General features: G+C 36.5%; 2 protein-coding genes and 1 pseudogene across 2 annotated transcripts; all 3 read right to left on the bottom strand.

Moving 5' to 3' along the window:
* Positions 1 to 627: 627 nt before the first annotated feature.
* LOC149827050 (uncharacterized) lies at positions 628 to 2,221 on the bottom strand. Its single transcript, XM_090019142.1, has 2 exons — positions 1,950 to 2,221; positions 628 to 1,220 (listed from the first exon to the last, which is right to left on the bottom strand). Exons 1-2 carry the CDS (start codon positions 2,199 to 2,201, stop codon positions 798 to 800), a joined length of 675 nt encoding a protein of 224 aa, XP_089875268.1. The 5' UTR covers positions 2,202 to 2,221; the 3' UTR covers positions 628 to 797.
* A 6,680-nt stretch (positions 2,222 to 8,901) lies between these two features.
* LOC149827049 (uncharacterized) lies at positions 8,902 to 14,850 on the bottom strand (annotated as a pseudogene).
* Positions 14,851 to 16,754: 1,904 nt separating this feature from the next.
* LOC149827048 (HMG-box (high mobility group) DNA-binding family protein) lies at positions 16,755 to 23,456 on the bottom strand. The gene is made up of 6 exons (XM_090020213.1): positions 23,335 to 23,456; positions 23,108 to 23,224; positions 22,159 to 22,216; positions 22,031 to 22,075; positions 18,477 to 18,557; positions 16,755 to 17,278 (listed from the first exon to the last, which is right to left on the bottom strand). Exons 1-6 carry the CDS (start codon positions 23,349 to 23,351, stop codon positions 17,240 to 17,242), a joined length of 357 nt encoding a protein of 118 aa, XP_089876339.1. The 5' UTR covers positions 23,352 to 23,456; the 3' UTR covers positions 16,755 to 17,239.
* Positions 23,457 to 23,694: the final 238 nt, after the last annotated feature.

Here is a 23,694-nt window from a genome sequence, read left to right as displayed (position 1 = left end):
TAGGCTCTGTTTGGAAACTGGCAGCTGGGATGAGATGTTATGCATTTGGCAGATACATGGTCAAACCACCTTGATGGTTGGTGTTTGGAAACTAATAGTTGGGATGGGAGTTTATGCATTTGGAAGAGGAAGTGAGACCGTCCTTTACATTTGCACTAAAGAGTGGATTTCCAGCTACCACTTTTCCAAATGCATAATCTCTCTCAGGTTTCCAAACAGAGCTTTAGACTCTGTTTCAGGGCCATGAATCAGAGATGTATTGTGATTTCCCTTCTCACGCTCTTTGCTGTTTGGGAGTAGTGATGTTGCCAAAACACTGCATTGAAACCGATTTGGCAGCTTCAACACGACATTTCAACACCATTCACAAGAGGATGTTTTAGGCTACTCCATCCTCAACACCACGTTTTGGCAAAATCATATTTTAGCAACACATCACAGTGATGTTTCCATCTCAATACAAGGCTCCCAAGCGGGGCCTTAATGCTAGGAGAGTTCAGTATATAAGAATTTAGCTTGTTAGATACTGAAGGGTCAGCAAGACAAGTAGCTAATTTCTACTGCTTTCATAGAGTGTCGAAGCAAAACAAATTTGGCCAAACACACAGCAAGAAAACAAAAATAATAATAGAAGCCTTGAGGATATTCTACAGATATCAGGTGTCACCACAATGAAAGACACTTTCGATTCAACAGAATCAACCAATCATCCAAGCTTCAACATAATCACTCGCACAACTTGTTAAATGGATGAACATATCAAAATTTCTCTGCTGACTGCAGAAACTGGTTCAGCATCAAAATTTCTCTGCCATTCTAGCAGAGACTGCTCTCAACTTCGAATAGACTTTACCTGCTGGGGATCCTAAAATAAGACTACACAAAGAATCTCTAGCAACTTTAATGTTCAAGAAAGACCCCAAAATGTGTATCTTGGAATCTGCTATCACTATTCGAGTCCTCGTCGAATTCTCAATAGCAAACTTTGTTTTGCCACCCTTACCAGCCAACCGGCCGATTGCACGAGAAAGGTGCTCACCTCGCAAGGTCTTGACATCCTTGATCTCAAATGAATCTACGTACAAATCATCGAGTCGCAGGAGGGCAATGGCGTCCGGAATATCGAAACCAAGCATGAAGGCATGGACAAAATCCGCACACTTTTGCAGGTTACTGATGTCAGGCGTGTCCGATCGTGTCTTCAATTCCACCTTTCGCGTCTGAAAAATTCACATCCAGACAATCACTCCAGATCAGCTGCTACTCTTCCAAACCAGAAAGAAAAACCATCATCTATTTCAAGCATTAATCAAGACAGGAAAACCCACCAAAGCAAAGACAAGAACAAGTATCAAAGATGATGAATAGGCACAACATCCAAGTTCCTTGTTGCTATAAACATATTACAGCTATCCTTCTCTACTGTGCATTGATAGTAATTCCACTTGAAACACACACTCTTCAAAGAGAGCCTTACTAAAAAAAGAAGAATGCTAAAAGAAGTTTAATTGCCATCTTTTCTGTCAAAAAACCAAGTTTAGGAAAGTACCAACTGATTTGCTATCCTAACACCAAAGAGATAATTTAATTTATGAACTTCAGGATGTTTTTTCATTAAAGCAAAGGACAAAAACTAAAAAAATAATAAGAAAGAAGAAGATAATCCACTTATTCGGAATCACCATAGGGAACAAAAAAACCTATTTGAAAGGCAGGAAAATAGAGGAAAAACAAGAAGAATCATCCAAACACGAGACACCAAACATAGAAGAAAAACCAACAACGCAGAAACCAATCAAGGGACGTTCAGAAAAGGAAAAAGCAAGCAAATTGAACGAAAATCACTGATTCCCCATCCCCAAAAAACGACCAACCCCAAACTCCCCCCCCCCCCCCCCCCACACACACACACACACAAAAAACTCAAAAATCCCAGAAATTTAGCGGACCTTGAGGTTCATCCGGATGTCGATCTTCATCTGCTCGTAGACGGGTGTGTAGATGTCCATCCACGCCTTCTTCAGAGGGGTGTAACGGTGAGGTGGGACGGAGACCTTACGGAACTGAACCTGCCCGCAGGACATCTCCTGGGCCTTAAGGGGATCGAACTTAGGCTTCATGGCGAAGGACACCGGATTCGTTGCCGGATTCGCATCTCGGGCATTGGCCGTCATCGCTTCGGACGCCTCTCCCTTCTCCATCTCCCCAAAACCCTGACCCCGACCTCGTCAGGGTTTGGTGCTAAAAAGGAGGTTCTATTCGAATCCGGGTTGAATTCACAGGGTCCGACTAATATATGGAGCTGGTATGGTTTTGTGAATTTTCATATCAGATTAGGGCTTGATCCTTGTCTACTTTTTTTGTGTGTATATTTACACTGAGAAACTACCCAACAGGATCAGAGACCTAACTGCGGTGGCTCTGCCTGCGGAATTAGGGTCGTTATGGATTAGTCGGAATGAACGAACAAAACGCACTAACTATTCTGATAACAACAGTACCAAGTCCAAAGTTTGTTAGTGTCTACTGAGGCCGTGTATATGTCTATTGTTTGATTTAAGTTACTGCTCACCAATATCTATATTTTTAACATATTTATTATAGATTTTAACCCGTGACATGAATCTTGTATTGAATCAAAATACTAAAACAGTATAAAACTTGTGTGAATACCATTTTTTGATATCACATTATTATAATTGGTATCATATTGGGTTCAATCATGAATGTTTGTCAAAAATCATGAATTTTTTTTGCCTTTAAATATGAATCTTTAATTGGATCCAAATACCAAAACAATATAAAACTTGTGAAAAAATAAATACACAACCATTTTTTCCTATCCTAACGGTAGGTATTATATTGGATCCTATTATGAATGTTTGTCAAAATTCATGATTTTTTGTTTAAAATATATATCTCAAATTGGATCCAAATAGCAAAACAATATAAAACTTGTATAAATGCAAAGATGAATTTTTGTCATAAATTTCATGTTCGTATCATGACCGCCTCACCATGCAGAGAGGCCTTACTAATAAAAAAATCAATTCACTTAAGATTTGCAAAAAATAAAGGTTAAAATCCTGAAAATCTATGCATACTTGAATATCCTTTACTAAAATCCTTAAATTTTGATCCTACTACAACAAAAAAGAAAAAGAAAGAGAAAGAGAGAGATACATGTTTGCTAGATTGATGAGAGATCCGAGAGGCTTGCATGTTCACCGAAAGGACATCGGAGGGAAGGCTTAGAGGGGGCTTGCTTGTTTGCCGAAAGGATGTCACAGGGATGGTGGTCGAGGATCGCCGAAGGAATGATGGTCATCACTTGCCGGCGGACGGTGGTCATGCTTGCCAAAGGTGGAGTTCTGGGGTCGGAAGGTACCGAGAGCTAGAGGGGAGATCCAGGGTCAGGGGAGAGAGGCAACGAGAAAAAAATGTCAGAGGTGAATGACTTGAAATTTTTTTTTCCCTCGTCTCTTTTTTTTTTTTCGTAATAGGAGGGTGGAATGGTAAAATATCATTCCTTGGACGCATCCAATGAATGTTTTATACACCGTCCCAACCAGCCCCACCATCCTATTTTGGGTGGGAGATGTGCATCAAACAAGCCCTTAAGGTCGCTGTCCTGACATCAACAATGTTGTCACCATCTGTGGGTATAGGCAGGCTGATACGTATCGTATCGATCGATACTCTTCACCCCTGAATCAGCTATTTTTTAATAAATATAAAAAATACTTGAAATTATTTTTTGATATGATTTTAATAGCTTTAATAAGTGTCACATTCTGATTGACACATAATATTTTTTAATTATTTTTTGGCCAATTCAAAACGATTCACTTGAGTATCAGTATCCGCCGATTCACCTAAATCGTTGGCCAAACGATACAGGGCCAAATACTGACAACATTGCGTAAAACTCTGAGTTCAGATTAAGATCTGACAATTTTTAAATGTGAAAAAAAATTAAATTATTTTACCGAGTATGGACCGGGTCTGGTTTATGTAATCCTTATAAGACTTGGGTATGACTTTTCTTATAATGAGTTGGATCTGAACTGAGTCCAGAATCGATACAGCTCTTCAAAGTCAGATCCGAGTTTGAACCCGAGTGGATCTAACCAGGTGACACTAACATACAGCAATGTTGATACTATCGAGTATTTTTTGTTTTAGCAAAAAATTTCAAGTGTACTCTTGAATTTCATAGGTGCAAGCGGGTTGGATCTGAATCGGATATATGAGGTTTGATCATGGAGGACCATGCATATGATTGGCAATAAGGGATTCAGGTCTGTCCTGATCCGGTATGAGTGATGAATCTATCATCGCCAGAGATCATGAGCTTTGATCATGGCGATTAGGTACAACGGATCGGGAATTGCAGCAGGTCAGACCCAACCCAGTATGAGATATGCATTATTGTGTTGGTGGTGTATGAGGTGCTCTACCTAGGGTTGGCAATGAATTGAGGTTCAAACCGATCCAAAATGAGACCTGTGATATTGGGTTCTGGCCTTGTTTTTCAGTACAGTTTTTTGGTGGGACCTTGGGAAGAAGCTGGAGCCAGACTTGGGCCCAGGTGTACGTGAACTGGTTCGGTAGGGCTTTAATACTTTCTGATGGTTGAAATGCAAAGCACATGCTCATTCAGATTCTTAGTGTGTTTGAGTGCTTGGATCGCAAACTTGGATTTGAGATCTCGATTTAAACTTTAAAAAAGAAAAAAGAGATCTTGAGGATTGGAGGTAAACGAATCGTTGGATTGATCGCTCTCCATGGAGCCAAAGATACTTGAATCCCTACAAAAACATGAATCTTATATCTTCTTCTTGTACCAATATGTTTAGTTGCATTCAAATGTGATTTGGAAATGAGAGAGAATCTCATTTGAACCACTAACCAAACGTGATTTCAAATCTCATATAAATGAAAAACGGAATGTGATTTGATATCATATTTGAAGTGAATCTCATGTGAGTCAAAATCACATGGTGGAATATCTGATTTGAAACCATATGACCTTAAATCACATATGATTTCATTTTCATCTCATGCATTTTGAATCACATGAGATGCATCCAATTCAAACAAGTGAATTTTCTTTTTTGGCATGGGAACTCAACCATATATATGAAAATATTCCCACCTAAAGGGAACTGCGGTAAAAATTTTCAGCCAAATCTATCATGCTTTTCATTTTCATATGAAAAAATTGCCGTATGAGAATTAATTTTTCATTAAAAATTTTCTGCCACTCTCAAACATGGTCAAGAAAATCAATATGGCATGCTAATCATTTTTTATTGATGAGAATTGTTCGGAACAATTACACCATGAACCCAGTGAGCGAGGCGGTTTTTCCCTGGTTGTCCAAAAAAATAAAATCAATTACATGCAGATCCATTTCCCCAAGATTCCCACCAGGTTGTTTCCATCAATTCCTCCCTAATACACTTCCCAAGCAGATCATATGAGAGTTTGATAAATAAGCTGAAAGATTGAGAGGGAAATGAAAGTTTATCTTTTCTCTGATATCCTGGTCCATCTCAGCGTACAAGTTCCATGCTTATTGTATTCAGCTATGACAACACAAATACAAAACTTCTTCAGAAAAAAAGAGAAAATTCAGTAACAGATTTCTCTTGTTTTGCATGGTGGAACTTGTTAAATTATGTAATTAATCATGTAATGTAATGCATATACATATATTAATATATATGTGTATGTATCTACTTATTTTATATATATATATATATATATATATATATATATATATATATATATATTTCTATTTGTTTAGCCGTAAGGGTAGTTTAGCCTTTTTCTCTATTTTACGCACTTTTATGAATGTGATTGTAACTTAATTTTATTTTTTTCTTTTCTTTTATTTTTTATTTCTTTTCTTTTAAGTACCAAAAGGTACCTTGGGGGGGCACTCAAATAGATGTTGGGTCCCTCCAACGATCACATTTGTGATTGTTGGAGGGCCTCCAACGTCTATGAGTGGAGCCCCTCCAAGGCCCCTTTTAGTTGTTATAAATAGGGGCTCTCCCCTTTGTATTTTCTCATGGCTTTGAGTCAAAGCCCAAGTGCTCAATAAAGTAATTTCAATATTTTTTATGCCGTTGTGCATTTGTGAGATTTTGTGAATTGTGCTTTTGTGCACAAGTGTTCTAAAGTGTTGTTATTGTGCATATGTGCCAAGTTTATTATCAAGAATATTAAGGTCTTGATCTTAGTATCTTATTGGAGATACTTTTATATAGTATCAGAGCCTCGTTGAAGAAGGGAAATCGTGCATCTCTTCATTTTTGAAATGCCTCAAAAAACGTGTCTTTAAGCTATTGGAGTGAAGTGGATCATCTTCTTCGGATAATATTTTAGAAACCTCTTTTATCAAGAAAGACTTGAAATTCTTTTAAGGTAAGTGTTATTTTTTATTTTCTACCCTCTCTAATGGGTGAAAAAGACTCTCACTTCTCCCTTGGTTTTAAACTTAATGGTTTAAACTATCATGTTTGGGCCGGCAATATGGAAACCCATATCAAAGGAAAGAGTCTTTGGGGGTACGTTCAAGGTTCAATACCGGAACCCGAACCCAAACTTACAATCATTGAAAAAGGGGATATTAAGATTCTTGAGGGGGAAGATAGACAAAAAGCCCTAGAAGATTATTCAAAAAAGCATGATGAGTGGGAGATGAATAACTTCAAGATCTTGTCTTGGATTTTTTCATCCGTAAAAACCAAGATCAACGCCAACATCATTAAGTTCAAAAAGGCCTCTGAAGCTTGGTTGTACCTTGAAAAAATGTATACTTCAAGGGATTTATCACACAAGTATGACCTCCAAAAAAGGCATTGGTTGTTCAACAAAACGACTTGTCTATTCGAGAATATTTTACCGAACTATCATCTATTTGGGACGAGCTTGCTATGCTCGAACCAAAATGGAGCAAATAAGCAATTGAGTTAAGACAAATAACTAGAGAAAGATCAATTCTTCAATTTTCTAAATGGTCTTAGACCCGAATTTGAGCAAATTTGGTCCTCTCTTCTATCTGCTTTCACATCTCCCTCTATCGAAGACGTAATCACTAAGCTAAGTGGTGAGGAAACCCATATGGGGATTAGTAAGAATAATCCTATCATCCTTGCTACACCTTCTTCTCAAAATGATTATGAAGGGGTTAATGTTGTGTCAAGACCCGAGAATAATATGAAGGCCTACAAACCTTCTCATTTCAAAAATCAAGGTCAAGGAGGAAATGATCGATATGGTAAAAGAGACTATAGCAAATTAACTTGCCACTTTTGTAAAAAACCCGAGCATATCAAACCCATTTACCCCAAATGGAAGAAAATACTTGTTGTGGCTATGGCATCCCAACCAGAGGAACGACCTTCTTCATCAAATGAGTATCTTTCCCTTCAACAAATTATGGATGCTCTACAACCTCTTCTCAAAGGAGGCATTTCCGGAGCCGCTATGTCATCATCCTCATCTCTCGATAAGACATCTTGGCTCATTGATTTCGGTGCATCATTTCACATGACTCCAAGTGTTTGTTCTCTTTCCGATTTTTCTAAAAAATTCCTTTCATTCTTTGTCTCAACGGTGGATGGAACACCTCTTGAAATTAAAGAAATGGGCAATTTTGAAAAACAAGACTTCTTTATTCCAAAAATTCGTCTTATACCAAAACTAAACTTAAATTTACTTTTGGTTTCTCAACTCTTGGACTATGATTGCGATATAAAATTCTCTTCTAATAAATGTTGGATACAGGATTGCCAGTCCGGGAAGTTGATTAAGGAAGGCTCTAGGAGAGGAGACCTCTACTATGTTGATTTTCTCCAAATTTTCAAGAACCAATTTTGTAATGTTGCTCAAAACAAAGATATTCATGTATGACATAAGAGATTAGGGCATCCCTACATTGTTAAAATCTCTTATTTGTCTTTTATTAAGCATCTTTTTAATGAAAATTTTGTATATAATGAATGTATTCTTGGGAAAATAAAAAGCCTATCTTTTACTCAAATATTCATGTTTACAACAAAATCTTTTGAAATTGTTCACTCCGATGTATGGGGTCCGGCTCCGGTGATATCTAAAGGAGGTTTCCCATACTATGTTATCTTTGTTGACGGTTATACTAGATTTAGTTGGATATATTTTCTTAAACATAAAAATAAAGTTTTTCCAATTTTTAAAACATTTCATATGATGATTTTAAATCAATTCAATGGAAGTTTAAAAATTCTTAGAACCGACTCTGGTGGCGAATATCTTTCCAATGAATTCAAAAGTTATCTTGAAAGTCATGGTATTCTCCATCAAAAATCTTGTCTAAAAACCTCACAACAAAATGGGTTGGCTGAACGAAAACATAGGCATATCATTGAAACAACTAGAACCTTGCTCATTTCACAGAATATTCTGAAAAGACTTTGGGCTGAAGCAACCCTTACATCGGTCTATCTCATAAATAGACTCTCATCAAAAAATTTGAGCAAGGTTTCCCCATTTGAAAGATTGTACGAAAAAGAACCTGATTATAACAGGTTAAGGGTTTTTGGATGCAAATGTTTTGTCCTTATTGATAAAAATGACAAACTCTCTCCCAAGGCCATTCCTTGTGTCTTTCTTGGTTATTTCGAAACTCAAAAGGATTTTCGATGTTATGATATTAAAAATGATAAACTATATGTTTCCAAAAATATAAGCTTTTTGGAAAGTCTAAGTGGTTTCGAAAAATTTGAATCTAATGACGAGAATGTAGACTATTCTTTTCTGTTTGATATGTTAACTGAAGGTGATGAAACTAGTGATGATGAGTCGAATCAGAATGACTCAAGTGATAATGAAACCAGTCTTGTGTCCTCTTCATTTCATCAGCATGTCAATGAGGAACCGTATAGAGATCCCATAACCTACACTCATAGAGATAGAAATACTTTCAGAAGTGCCCTCGAAAGATATGATGATGCTAGTGGGACTGCTCCTCAAAGTGAGGGAAACCTTCGTAGGACTGAAAGACATAGAAAAACCCCTTCTAGGTTCATCTCATATGAGTCTTTTTCACCTAAACATAGAGTATGTTTAAGCACCATTCATTCTTACATAGAACCTACAAACTTCGAAGAAGCACGAAAATGTCCTGAATGGATAGTCGCAATGGATAATGAACTCGAAGCTCTAAGAAGAGTCAATACATGAGAATTTCAAGACCTTCCTGAAGGTAAGAAAGCAATAGGGTGTAGATGGGTGTTTAAGGTTAAGACTAAGAGTGATGGGTCCCTCGAGAGATACAAGACTCGTTTAGTTGCAAAAGGATATAGTCAAGAATATGGGATTGATTATAAAGAAACCTTTGCCCCAGTAGCTCGAATGGTCACCGTCAGATGTCTTATAACTGTTGCCTCGATCAACAAGTGAAACATCTATCAAATGGATGTTAAGAATGCATTTCTAAATAGAGATCTAAATGAATAAGTGTATATAGATGCTCCTCCTGGAATGAAGTCTCCTAAAGGAAAAATGTTTCGCCTTCGAAAAACACTTTATTGTTTAAACAAGCCCCCAAGGCTTGGTATGATAGGTTTAACTCTGTAATGTTAGAAAATAGTTTTTCATCCTGTTTTACTGATATTGCTTTGTTTGTTAGAAAATCCAATGCAGGGATTGTTATTTTACTTCTTTATGTGGATGACATGCTTATAACCAAAAGCGATTCTAAAGGGATTAAAAGCATAAAAACAATTTTAAATGATAGGTTTGAAATGTCGGACTTAGGATTTCTAACTTATTTTTTTGGTATTGAAGTAGCATACTCTCATAGAGGATATTTTTTGTCTCAAACTAAGCTTGCATCTCATATTATTGATAGGTCAGGTATTACTGATGATAAGGTTTGTGAAACTCCTGCTATAGTAGGAGCTAAAATGAAGATTGATGATGGTGTTCTCTCTAATCCTATTCCCTACAGACAACTTGTAGGATCGTTGATGTATCTGAGTATTACCAGACTAGATATCTCTCATGCAGTGCATACTGCAAGTTAGTTCCAGCATGCACCAATATCCGTCCACATGAGTGCTATCTTACGAGTCGTAAGATACATTAAGGGTACTCTAAATAAGGGAGTTTTTCTATCTTCTTCGTCTATTTTAAAATTAATTGCTTATACTGACTCTGATTGGGGAGGTGACTCAAATAACCGTCATTCCACTACTGGTTTTTGTGTGTTCTTAGGAGACTCATTGATTTCATGGAGATGCAAGAAGCAACAAAAAGTGTCTCTATCATCAATTGAAGCCGAATATCGTGTTATGACAACTACTACTATGAAAATTGTATGGATTCATCAGTTGCTGGAAGACATGAGGATCACAATTGAAGGGCCTACCAAACTATGTTACTATGTTGTGACAACAAAAGTGCGATTTATATTACTAAGAATCACACTTTTCATGAGCGGACCAAACACATAGAGATGGATTGTCACTATGTTCGGGAGACATACCTCAAAAGAGTCATTGACCTTCTATATGTCACGTCAGAATATGAGTTGACGAATTTCTTCACTAAAGCTTTATGTGCTCTGCGCTTCAACTTCCTTCTTAGCAAACTCTCGGTCATCCTGCCCTAAGTTTGAGGGGGGGTGTTAAATTATGTAATTAATCATGTAATGTAATATATATATTTTATATATATAAGGTAATACATATACATATATTAATATATATGTATATGTATCTACTTATTCTATATATAAAATATATATTTCTATTTGTTTAACCGTAGGGGTAGTTTAGTCTTTTCCTCTGTTTTACGCACATTCACTTTTATGAATGTGATTGTAACTTAATTTTATTTATTTTTTTTATTTTTTTATTTCTTTTAAGTACCAAAAGGTACCTTGGGGGGCCCACTCAAATAGACGTTGGGCCCCTCCAACTGTCACATTTGTGGCCGTTGGAGGGGCTCCAACGTCTATGAGTGGAGCCCCTCCAAGGCCCCTTTTGGTTGTTATAAATAGGGGCTCTCTCCCTTTGTATTTTCTCATGGCTTTGAGTCAAAGCCCAAGTGTTCAATAAAGTGAGTCCAATATGTTTTATGCCGTTGTGCATTTGTGAGTTGTGCTTTTGTGCACAAGTGTTCTAAAGTGTTCTTATTGTGCATATGTGTCAAGTTTATTATCAAGAATATTAAGGTCTTGATCTTAGTATCTTGTTGGAGATACTTTTACAGGAGCTACCATCCACCCTGAACCTACCCCCTCTCTCAGCCATATTGGCAGTTTTCTCTTCTTTCATTTTCTTGACAATCTCGAGAATCTTGGGATTGGTGAAGCGATCACGGACATACTCCATTTCCTCTGATTGGATCTCTTTCATCGCAATAGGATATGGATTCCGAGGAGGCTTCTTTCCTTGAAGACGTGCAATTTGCTTCAGCCTGATATAGGACTTCTTTGCTTTCTTCTCATCACCCTATTCCATCTATGAGAGAATAGGAAACGTGAATGAGAATCCGCATCAAAGTAATTTATATTTGCACAAGCAGAAGTCTGGAGCAGTTTAAAATTATCAATGAAAATAAACCCAAGACCATCAAACTTGGTTGCCTGATTTGAAAACCTTTACTCTTCCCTTTCACTATGTCCAAGTAAATAAGTTGGAGACATTTAAACTAAGTGCTATTTGGTTTGATCAACAGCACCTGTGCAGAAGAGCCTGAATGGGACGGTTAGCTGGATTGTCTAACTTTAAATAAAAGACCCCCCTAATGAACACATACAGTATGGTACCATTCAATGGAAGATCATGGTACAATCTCAAACCCCCTGAATGCCATGGGACAAAAACTAGTGAAGAAAAACAGGAGAAACAAAAAACATACAAAAGAACATGGAAAAGTCCTGCAAAATTGCGACTTCAGACAGAAAAAAGTGTTTGCAATTGTTTCTCTGTTTATCCCTGATTAACAATTCAATTAGAAGATGGGTATTTTTCCTTTTTATGCTCCTACTAAGATGGGTAAATGGGACAAGGCTTAAGGCATCAAACTACAGTGCGAATTTCACTGCCTCTAAAATAAATCTCCAAAAGTAAAAGATCCTAGGCACACACACACATACATAATGTTAGAACCGTATGTATCCTCTCTTCTTACCTGCATAACAAATAGCAGATGCTACATGCATGTTTGAATTAGACATGTCAATGAGTTTGATAGATGTTCATCAAATTATGTACGATAGCTTGAAGCTACAGGTGTCTACTCTTCACTACATGTAGTTTGGACCCAGGTAAATCCTGCCCCTATGATTCTGACCTGAAATGACTGTTATTCGTTTTCTTAAAAATTGGTGACAGATGGAATTGTGTCTGAAGCTTGTGAGTTGTGAGTCTTATGACAGTATTCATTGTCCAGATCCAACATATATTTGGATACATACTACTATAGGGAATAAAACAAATGCTACTGGATCCAACAATGTAATTCTTCCAGGAATAACTACAGAGAGAGAGAGAGAGAGAGAGAGAGATGGTCACATTTTCATTTTTGTGATTATTTAATATTCATGATAGCCTTTGGTGCTCTAACAAAACTGAAATACCTCAATGGAAAATATCCTAATTGAACAGTATAAAAAAGCAAAAGTATTACCAATTAAATTAGTAACAGAAATAACTATATCATATATTAAAAAAAAAGTTACATACATCAACTACAGCCATTGCTTCTTCAATAACTCCCTGTTCTTTCAACTCAAGCACACGCCAACCAAAAACTCGAGCTGGTGGAGGATCAAAACCATTAAACCAGTAAAATATTAAGATTTAAAGTTGATAATATCTTAAACAATAAGAAACTTGAAGGAAATGAATTTACAAGCAATGACACAATCAGGCAGAAATTGTTTTGAACATATAAAAAGCAAAAACCTTGAAGGATATATATATATATATATATATATATATATATATATATATATATATATATATATAGAGAGAGAGAGAGAGAGAGAGAGAGAGAGAGAGAGAGATTTTAAACAGAAGCATAAAAAAGATGCAAATATGGCGCACCATGGAGGAAGGAGAAATCCAATAAACATAACATGGAACCACAAGCTGGTCTTCCATCTGGTAAGGAGATATCAAAATAAAGCAAATAAGGTGATGCTAAAGGGTTAGATTAAATAGGAGGTCCCAAACCTAACTCAAGGCAGTAAAACCATGATCGGAATAAGAACCACATCAGCTTTGGAGTATAATCTTTTAATCTGATCAGGTTCAGATCAGGCCTGATTAAAATGGTCCTCACTGGAGACACAGGGTCCACCATGCACCATATGTACAAATAGCACCCTTCTGCGGCACATCAAACTGGGATGCACGTTGAAAAGGGCACATCCCAACAGTGAGCCATTTGATATCATAAAATAAGATGTTACATATAAATTAGGCTAGGTTTCAACTAGAATATATCAGTTGAAGATGCAGCAACTAGACCAACACCCAAATCTAAAATCAAATCGAGCAGCATGTTTGCCAAATTAGACTAGGATCAGCCGCACAATCTATTTTTAATGCATTGAATACCTCTTATCTGAGATTTGAGAATGGATTGAGGCATGACACTGATGCAAGATCAAAGATTTTTGGCGAACTCATCAAAACACTACAAGATTTAAGAGAAAAAGCACATACAGTTTGTTTTTGGCATTGAAAACATCGCCATGCATGTTCTGTGCCAGTATAAGCTACCAGTAAAAACTGGGTATATATGCTACATCTACCAAACCTCGAAAGCACATAGACTTTGTTTGTGGCATTGAAAACATTGCCACTAATGCATGTTCTATGCCAGTATAAGCTACCAGTAGAAACTGGGTACATATGCTACATGAGTGAGAGATACAAAACCACAACCTGAAGACATTCTCATAATTAGAGTTAGAAAGCAAAATCTAAAACATTCATGCTATTGCACCCAAGAAGTCACTTGAACATGGAAACTAATTTCTTTATCAAATGTTTGGATGATGCCCAAAACCAGGTCAGAAACCTTGGTTTTCAGTACTAACACCAAAACTGGGTAAAAATGTGAGATTGCAAAACCTACCACCCACCAAGATGTTACACAACCAAAACATGTTTATGAGTAGATTTCAATGGCATACATGGAAAGAGAAATTGTTTTTAGATCTCACATGAATTCACTGGTTGCTTTAAGATCTTGGAGTTCATATAAGCATTTTGTTACAAAATCACAAAACTAGGATAATTGCCACCCAAACAACAATTTATAGATAACCAGGTTATCTACAGGTTAATATATTGGCATCCAGGCAACAAACAAAGTTTTTAGGGTTTTGCAGTAAAAAAATCAAGTTTTATAGCACATCATCCAATCACATCCTTAAAAGTTACAACGTTCTAACGACAATATTCATATCAAGTAGAGACCTCCAAAAGCAATAATAAACGGATGCTCCCTTTCAACCAGAAAAGAAGAGAGAAAATAACATGACAGAATCCTCATATTTAGAATCGGGATGCTTCTGAAAAATTTCTTAACGTATACATCCTCAGGAAGAGTGATCTCAACTTAACCATCGGTGCGAGGGAAAGTGACAGGTGGTGCCCTGCACAATCAATGGTCACCAAGAAAAGTTGCAATAATGAAGTAAAATCACAGTTCGGCAGCAACATGTAGAGGAAATTCTTACTGTTCCATGGCTTTAAGCCACACCGGTTCGGCATTGGAGAGGCCCTTTACGAGCTTTCTCGTCTTCGTAAGGAGGTCTCCTCTCATGAATGACATCTCGGATCAAGTTAAGAGTCAAGAAGGAAGAAACGATTGGGGTGATTCATGTACTGCTGTATCTGGTTTAGCGAAGTTCAGATCAATCTTCTTCCTATAGTAAATGTCAACATGAACATATCAGAATTGAACATCAAAACATGCACTGCAGATCAATCCCCCCTACACTATATGTCAAATTGAACATGCTAAAATTCAACATCAAAACAATCACAAAGGGGTCTCATTCACTGAAATTCAAACAAAGAAAACTATCATCCATGGAAAGACATGGTCTGCCGGAAAAAGCGCCATTCTGAGACCCTTTTACGGCCTGAATCAGAGAGAGAGAGAGGCCCTTCTCCGGCCAGACATAGCCGGACGGAAAAGGGCCATTATGAGGCTCCTTTCCGGCCTGAATCAGAGAGGGAGAGAGAGGTGAGTGCAATGGTGATGGAGGGGTTCATAACTAATGGTGCCAAGGGTCGGGTTTGATCCGAACCCGACCCGTACCCAACCTGATAAAGTCAGTGTTTGGGGAGAAATAAGGAGGTCCTATTAGAATCTGGGTCTGGATGACCTAAATGGAGCCGGCTAAGGTGTGTGAAATTTCATACCAGAGCCGAGTCCAACGTGAGTTACGATTAAAATCTACAATTTTTAATAAAAAAATGTAAAAATATTATTTTATCAGATATGAACGGAGTCTGGTTTCTGTAATATTTATAGGAACCGAATATGGTTTTTCTTATGGTGGCTCTAATCTGACCCAAATCCAGAACCAGTACCAGCACCTCAAAGTCAGATCCGAGTTTCAAGCGTGGATGGGTCTAAACCAGATCCGACCCGTTGACAGCCCTAGTATTGCATACGGCAATATTGGTATCGTTTATTAATTAAGGGTATTTTATCATTTTGGTTGGTTTAATTTTGGCAAAAAAAATTTACTTGTCGTGAATTTCAGAGGTGCAAGTGGGTTGGATCTGAACAGAATATCTGATCCCACTTAAGGTACTTCGGGCAGATACGGTCCATAAAATAGTTTTGTTTTATAAAAAGTTCGATTCAAGCAAAACAAAAGAACAAATAATATCTCGTTTTAGTCCAAACTGTGACAGAGTCACAGAATCGAACAAATGACTGAGTTTGTTACCTGGCTGAAATTTCTACCATTTGTTAGGAGTTAAATCCAGATCCGAAACCAGACCTGGTCACTAAAATTTGAATCAAGGGTCAATCAAATTTTTATTTTATTTTTAAAATTTAAATCGTAAAAGAATTAAAAAATCAGAAAATTTATGAAAATATGGAGATAAAGTAAACAATGACTTATATGGTTCAATTAAATTCTAAAATATGCATTTAATGCTTAAACAACCGAATAGCAAATAAACTTTATAATTATCATAAAAAACTGAAAAACAAAAAGAAAAGAGCAGATGGTAGAGTAGCCATGCCTGGACTTGCATTACCTCTCCCCTTCCATGATTGAATTTTCTCTGCACAATCATTTCTTTGGTACATTTCCATCAAAACGTCAACAATTCTAACAAAAGAGCAGCTGTGTTGTCATAAAAGCATTATTTATCTGCTTCTAAGGACATTGTACCAGACGAATTCCACTCTCAAATAAAGCAGTTCTGTTTCTTCCCATCTTGCGTCTCCATTTTAGCCAGTTTTTTGTTCTGTTGGATGGTTAAAGAGTTGGTTGTGTAGTGTATGAATATCATGGTTTATTCATGAGGCAGAGCAAGTCTATCGATGCATTTGATCTCCAAGAAAAAGAGCAAAAACAAGAAGAAACATCTGTATGTGCTCTAATCATGACCCAAATGCTGAAAATAGTGCAGTGGAATCATTCGTCAGATCTTGAGATAGGGGAACCGTGAGCAGAGTGAATATTTGGTTCAATTCTCACCCTGCTGTTTCTGCGTAAATGAACATTAAATAGATAGAAGATTTCTATAAAAAAAGATAGAAAATAACATGGTTTTGAGATGAGGCAGATTCTTGAAGTTTAGAACCCAAAGTTTAGAACCCAACAAGTGAAACCATATACAATCAGACATGGCTATCTCACACAGATACGCCCCTGTATCGTGTCCCTTTATATACTGGTTATATTGAGAACTTCATAAAAACCACTGTAGCCCCGTATTCGCAGCCGTATCCATGTGACAGAGCCATAGCCTCCTAGAAACTGAAAATGAAGACTACAGGTGTTCTTGTCAACTAAACAGACAATGCTAAGCATTACAAAGTCATCAGCAATGACAATCCACAAAATATCACAATCCCACTCTAGACACCTACTAGTAGGACTCTTTGCTAATCGCAGCATCCTCACTGCTCTTCTGACAATTATATCTGTATCAGGTAATATCAAGGATTGGCTTCACAAGACACCAAACTAGGACTCGTCGCTACTTGCAGCATCCTCGCCGTTCTCCTTCAAATAACATCAGTATAAGAAAGCATCAGTAACAAACCATACTGGAATAGCAGCAAGACCTGTTCCACAATGCTTTTGTGCAAATCAAGTTCAAAGATAAGATGGGTTCAAGATAATGGTTCCAAATCAGTACAATGCACACTGAGCTGCCTAAATTGAACTGATCATATTAGCTTAATGGACTAGGGATAATTTTTTAGGAGTAAGTTGGATGGGCCATTTTTTAATGCATTCATTTAGTCAAATTTGATTAATCCAAATCAAGTTACATTGTTATGGTTATTTACGAAAAATATACCCAGTTTATTTTCAGAATTCAAATTCATACTTGAAAAAAACTTACAATTCAAATGCATACTTAAGTTTATGTTTAGTTGTTCAAATGCATACATCTACCAATCAGGTGGTTTATGCTTCCATAACATATCTCAATCCAGGATTCCTAAACTCACAAGACGTAAATTTTAGAAATACCAATTACTCTCATTAAATATTTTTACTTTATCCATTTTACTATCATTACCCTGTGTGTGTGTGTGTGTGCATTTGTTTAGAAGACTTCCACCAATCTGTAGTCTTGATCAATCAAAGTCAACATTCTTGAAGGGTTTTCGTGAGTGGCTTTCAAAATGACATTTTCAAGTGGGTGATTGCCCAACCGGTAAACCTGCAGAAAATTGCAGGTTTCCTCCTATTTTCCCTCTTTTTTCATCCATTTTCAATTACATCTGAAGTCCCTGTGCACTACAAAACCATCGGAAGAGTGCCTAATTCAAGAAGCATCATGGAGGATCAAAGAGACCCACTCACACATGGGTATTACCTTCCATATCTTACATGAACTTGTGGGCTTCAGTTGTGGAAGATGGAGAGTCAGTGCATGCATGAATGGAGAAGATGGGGAAACATGGTATTTTAGAAGTGCAAAACAAAAAAAAGAGGAAAGGAGATTGGATAAAGAAGAAAACTGGGGACGGTTAAAGCTCATTTTTTTAATAAGGGTAAAGTGGAGATTTGAAATGAGAAAGTGTCATCAGCCTGGGAAACTAACCACAAGTATGGTTTTGGTTAACCAAAGAATGAATGATGTATTTGAATTACCAATTTTTTTGGGTATGAATCTGAATTATCAAAGAAAACTGGGTATGTTTTTCTAAATAACCCTATTATTAAAGAAAACTGAATAAACCACTACCTTTCTATCCAAGTAGTCAGACATGGCCTCCTCAAATTTAGCCCGTTTTTCAGTGGCTATATCATAGTATTGAACCTTTTCCTGAAAACATTGCCAAACAAAAGTTAGTTTAAGTCATTTATCAGCTTTATCATAGGGTAAAGGCAGGTGAGGCATAATGTTTATGAGGCCAATAGACAACGAAAAGAACAAACCTCGCAATCATTAGATGAAATTAATACGGTTATAATTTAAAACCAGTTGACACCTTTGGGATAACGTAACTATTAGTATGTTGATTGTCAAGGTCTGACACCTAAACTATTTCATGCTCTTGAACAAGTACACTAGGTATTATGTGCAGGGTTAACACAATTTAGCCCAAGTTTGGTAAGTGAGGATAGTCAAGCCCTTAAATTTCTCATCCATTTTGAAGAGGAGAAAAGAAAAATAAGGGAAAAACATACTAGAAAGACAGAAGATCATTGGTACCAAACATACAGCTTGTCATTATGGAGCTTATCTAATATAAATAGAGCATCTACCATCCATACTCACCTGTATCGTTCATGGTAATTTCTTGCCGAGGGTTTTTATCGAACAGATTTTCAATAAGATTTTTTCCTCAGGAAAATCTTGAAAGATTAAAAATAAAAAAAATACGAATTATAACAAAAAAGATACAAAAATAACAAAGTATTACATTATTTTTCTTGAAAAATAAAGAAACAAGTTTTAAAAGGTTTGAAAAAACATAAAGAAACAAGTTTTAAAATATAAAAGAAACAAAAAAATAGGAAAAAGTAGGTTTAATAAAAATTAATTTTTTTCCTTAAATATCACAAAAATACCGTGATATTATAGCAATATTCTCAATTTTGGCAATATTTTGAAAATATTGCCATGTATTGCAAATAATATTGGCTTACTCTAAATCACTGAAATTATCATGCGATGTTTTCAAAATATGAGTGCTATCAGTGAATATGCTACCCCATCTTAGTCAAGTCAAGTGGTACAAATCAAGGTTACCAGACCAGAAAGCATAAGCGGGAAACTAAATGAAAAGCGGAAGTGAGAAACGAGGTATTTTAAACTTTATAAGCAGCAGAAAATGAGGAATCAATTTAAAAGCAAAATAGAATAAAAAAGAAAGTAATGTAGGATCAAATGGGAAGCAAAATACTAATCAAACAGGAAGAGAATAAAAACTAAAATAAAAATTATTATTCTTAAATTTTATGATTTTGCAATATAAGAATTAAACTCTTCTCAAAATAAAAATTGATGATTACTAATTTAGAGAAAGTACATAGAAAGTGAGTGAGAAGCGTGAAAGGAAGCACATGGAAGACATGAAAAGAAACGTGAGAGAAGCGCATATGAAGCATGTAGGGAAATAAGGAAGAAACATGTGGGAGGCACAGGAGAAGCAAGGGAGAATCGAGATTCTCATCAAGTTTCGAAAGCAAAGAATATCATGTTTCAAAGCGAGTTTCTGGGAAGTGCGCTTCCCACCTTTCTATGAAGCTTCCAGTAACTCTGGTACAAATAGGCACCTATGTTAAAAAATCCCTTGATCTCATTTTACGAATATTTGGTTGGGATAACTCTAACTGGTAGGTATTTCTAATTGTGAATTTAGGTATCTAAGTTACTGATAATTCCTAAGTAGTCCCTGATAAATGTCAGTTTTTCTAGAAAATTCAAAAAGTTGTTTCTCTTTTCCACACAAAAAATAGAAAAAGAAATGTAAAGGAAAAAAAGTCCATTTCTTCTATATCCCTTTAAGAAGGGAAATTCCTGTGAAGATCCCCAATTCCCAGAAACAACAGATTATAAGATCCTTACCAATTATGATTTTATTGATAGTGTAACAGCTGTTTTGGCAATCCTACTACTTCAACCAAGGGGTCTGAGGTTGAACTCTGGCAGTGGTTATATTATGTGTGTAGCATTCTTGCTTTGACATTGAGATCGGATCCAGTCTGGGCCTAGCAGACCTAAACTTCGACCTTTGGACATGTATACATGAATCAGATGTAGGCCACATCCCTATGTCACATAGCTACTCCATTTTGTCCCAAGTATCGTGTCCACTTATATACTAGTCATATTGAAAACTTCATAAAAATGGCCATAACCCTGTATTCACAGCCATATCCACGTGATGTAGCAAGAACCAAACCATTCATTTTCAAATTTTCATATAAAACCTACACTCAACCAAGAACATATCCACTCTATAGGTGCAACATCACCAAACTGTCATTTCACTTATGCACTGCCTATTTAACAGGGGTAATCAGGCTTGTCTGGCATTTACTCAAAAAATGGAAATGACTTGCATATGCATGATCAAGATCCAACCACACGGTCAAACCCATAGTTAGCAGAAGCTTCTAAAAAACTTAGAAGCTCGCTTCCTAAGAAGCTTTCTTAGAAAACATGAAACTGAAAATTTCTTTCATGCATTGCTTCTCACAGCCACTTTTTACTACTAGGATTAAACAAGATCCCACCCAAATGTGAATCTACTTTGTGTCCACACACAATATCAACCAAAGTTGGATCAGCTAGAATATCTATTTCCACCATGATGGTAATATGTAATAAAAGGTTGTGTGTGTGGGTTGTGATAAAAAGAAAATCACAAATTAATTTAAGGTAGAAACTACAGTTTAAAAAAAATGATAATAGAATCAGAGTCCATGAGATACAATAAAAAGTTTTGGCAGGATTTGGAACTTCAAGTGTATATGGGCTTATGTGGTCTACGATATTCTCCCAAGAAACTAATGAAAACCTGGTTGCAAGAAAGACAGCTCCTCGTAAACACTTAAATTCTCAACAACTACATTCTTCTAGAATGATAAACCTGCTTCATATCTAGATTCTAGACCTCAATGTGTGGCTCTAATTTGGATGGAACTACACCTTGTGAATAAAATCCTGGAAAGCATAAGAGATAGAGCAACTGAAGAAACTTACAGCAATTGGCGGTATCCAATTTTAACCTATGATGGACAAATGTGCAGTGCAGATGTGTCATTAATGATTCATAACATACTTATAGGTAAACTCCAATCAAAATAGAGAAAAAAGCAATAACAATATGCAGAACTTTAACAGGCAGCTGCTTTCAACATTAACACTCAGTTGTTACTTTCCCAACATTTTGATCACTACAATCTGTCTTGAATAAAGAAACAACTGGTTTGGCAGCAGTGTCTCGAAGTTTCTTTGTTTATTCTATCTTTTAAAACTCCAAAAAATTCATGCAACATTGAATGAGAAACACATCAAAACAATGCAATCAATACCAGTTCCAGTCTCAGTTGACATGATTTGGCTGGAAAAAATGAGAATGGTGTTTCAAATTTGCCACCCCAACAAATCCAGCAAATCATGTTGATTTTGGACCTGAACTCAGACAGAACCAAGTTGAATCACCCCAAAAAAGTCATAACACGTAAGACAGGCTGTCCAGTCTAAAGGATATTTAGATGTTCCACAGATATATATAAATGGTTCAAGCAATGGTGCTAAACATATCTTCTATAATTTCAACATACCTCATATGACATTGTCTTCCATTTCTCCCCAGCTGCCTTTCCAACCTACAATATACAAACTATTAGCAATATTACTAAGCTGAATGAACAATTTAAAGAAAGTAATAGAGGAGCATTTGGTTGCATACATCACGCATTGATTTGACCTCTGGATTCTGCTCTTGGTACCCTTTCCGGAAATCTTCCCTTCAATATAAATTAAGTATTAGATTCAACTTCAAAGTCCTAGGACGTCCTTTTTATTCTTTGAAAAAAAAAAATTAAATGCCATCAAGCATGTAACGCATAACCTTCACATATAACTCCTAGAAACTCATGAACGATACACTAGAGCTGGAAATATATCCATATTTTGGTCTTTGAATAACAGTTGTTACTGGTCAGTACCAAATGAAGCTGTAAGGAGTGTTATTCAACTCTAACTATTATAACACATGAACAATACAAGCAAACAATATTCCGCATGATTTAGATTCTAGTTATGGTCATCTGAAGACAGGAAGTCAGAAACAGACGGATTTAAGGAGCACAGAGTACGTATCACACAAATATAATCCACTTTAGAATAAAAAACTGATTTCCTTCTCATAAAATTGCAACAAATTTAATAAAAATATGTCTTACCCCTCATTAACGGTGACCATTTCTCAGACTACGCCTATTTTGATATGTCACAAGCTTAGGAAACAAAAACGAATGCAAGCAATTTGAGCTATGTCTTGCAGAACCCAAATTCATGTAAAAAGGACAAAAAGATAACAGAAAGAGAAGGAAAGGATATGTGGCAAATCAATTCGTTTCTCGTGCACCGCCATAGTTTAACTTGAGAAAGTTTAGAATTCGATGCATTTAAACAAAAAGAAGGGATAAAGACAACACCAACTTTAGAGAAAGAACAAAAAAGAAAAGTTCACCCATTTGGGTTCCGAAGTCCCTCTTCAAGTTTCAACTACAGATTTTGTTTTTCATCCATATAACTTTTAGAAAACAACAATGAGATGGGTACCAACGTTGTGCAGAAAAAACCAGAAAGAGAAGAAGAAAAAATTAAAGGATTATCAGAAAAAATAGACTCACAGGAAGTAGAAGAAAGCAGTGGGGGGCTTCTTGGGCTTTTGGGAGTCCACCTTCTGCTGCTGCTTCTTCACCTTCTTGCTCTTCTTGCTGATGGGTGACTTGGGTTTGAGTTTTTTCCTGCAGATTCCAGAAAAAGAAACGGGCCCATTAGAAGAAAACATGGGAACAAGAAGAAAATCGAGAAATTATAGCGTGTTCGATAAGAAAAAAACTGGGTTTTTTATTACTTTCGCGTTGTGGGCATAGCGTAATTGGAGAGAGAGAGAGAGAGAGATTCTTGCAGTTTGTGATGTCTCCTCTCTTGCCGTTTCAACTCGCGCACCCCTGAAATCGCCACAAATGCCCTCGATTCCGATGGTTTAGGAAAAGCCACAGCAGGGGACATGTTTGTTATTTTGGAAAAAAATATCTTAAAGGAGACTTAGGAACTGTCACAATGATACGCGGACACTAGGACACGGAATGGTTTCGATTGGATAGTTAGAAAACCTTTTCAAAATTGATGCAGAGGACCATAATTATCAGGAAACTAAATGGATAGTAAAGCGATTCGTGAAGCAGAAGTATGAAAGTGAGTAAAAAAAATA

Source organism: Nuphar pumila, chromosome 10 (genome assembly GCF_984573655.1).
Source record: "Nuphar pumila chromosome 10, dmNupPumi1.hap1.1, whole genome shotgun sequence".
Classification (NCBI taxonomy): domain Eukaryota; kingdom Viridiplantae; phylum Streptophyta; class Magnoliopsida; order Nymphaeales; family Nymphaeaceae; genus Nuphar; species Nuphar pumila.
The sequence above is the reverse complement of the archived record's forward strand: the minus strand, read 5'-3'. Positions and strand labels throughout refer to the sequence as shown.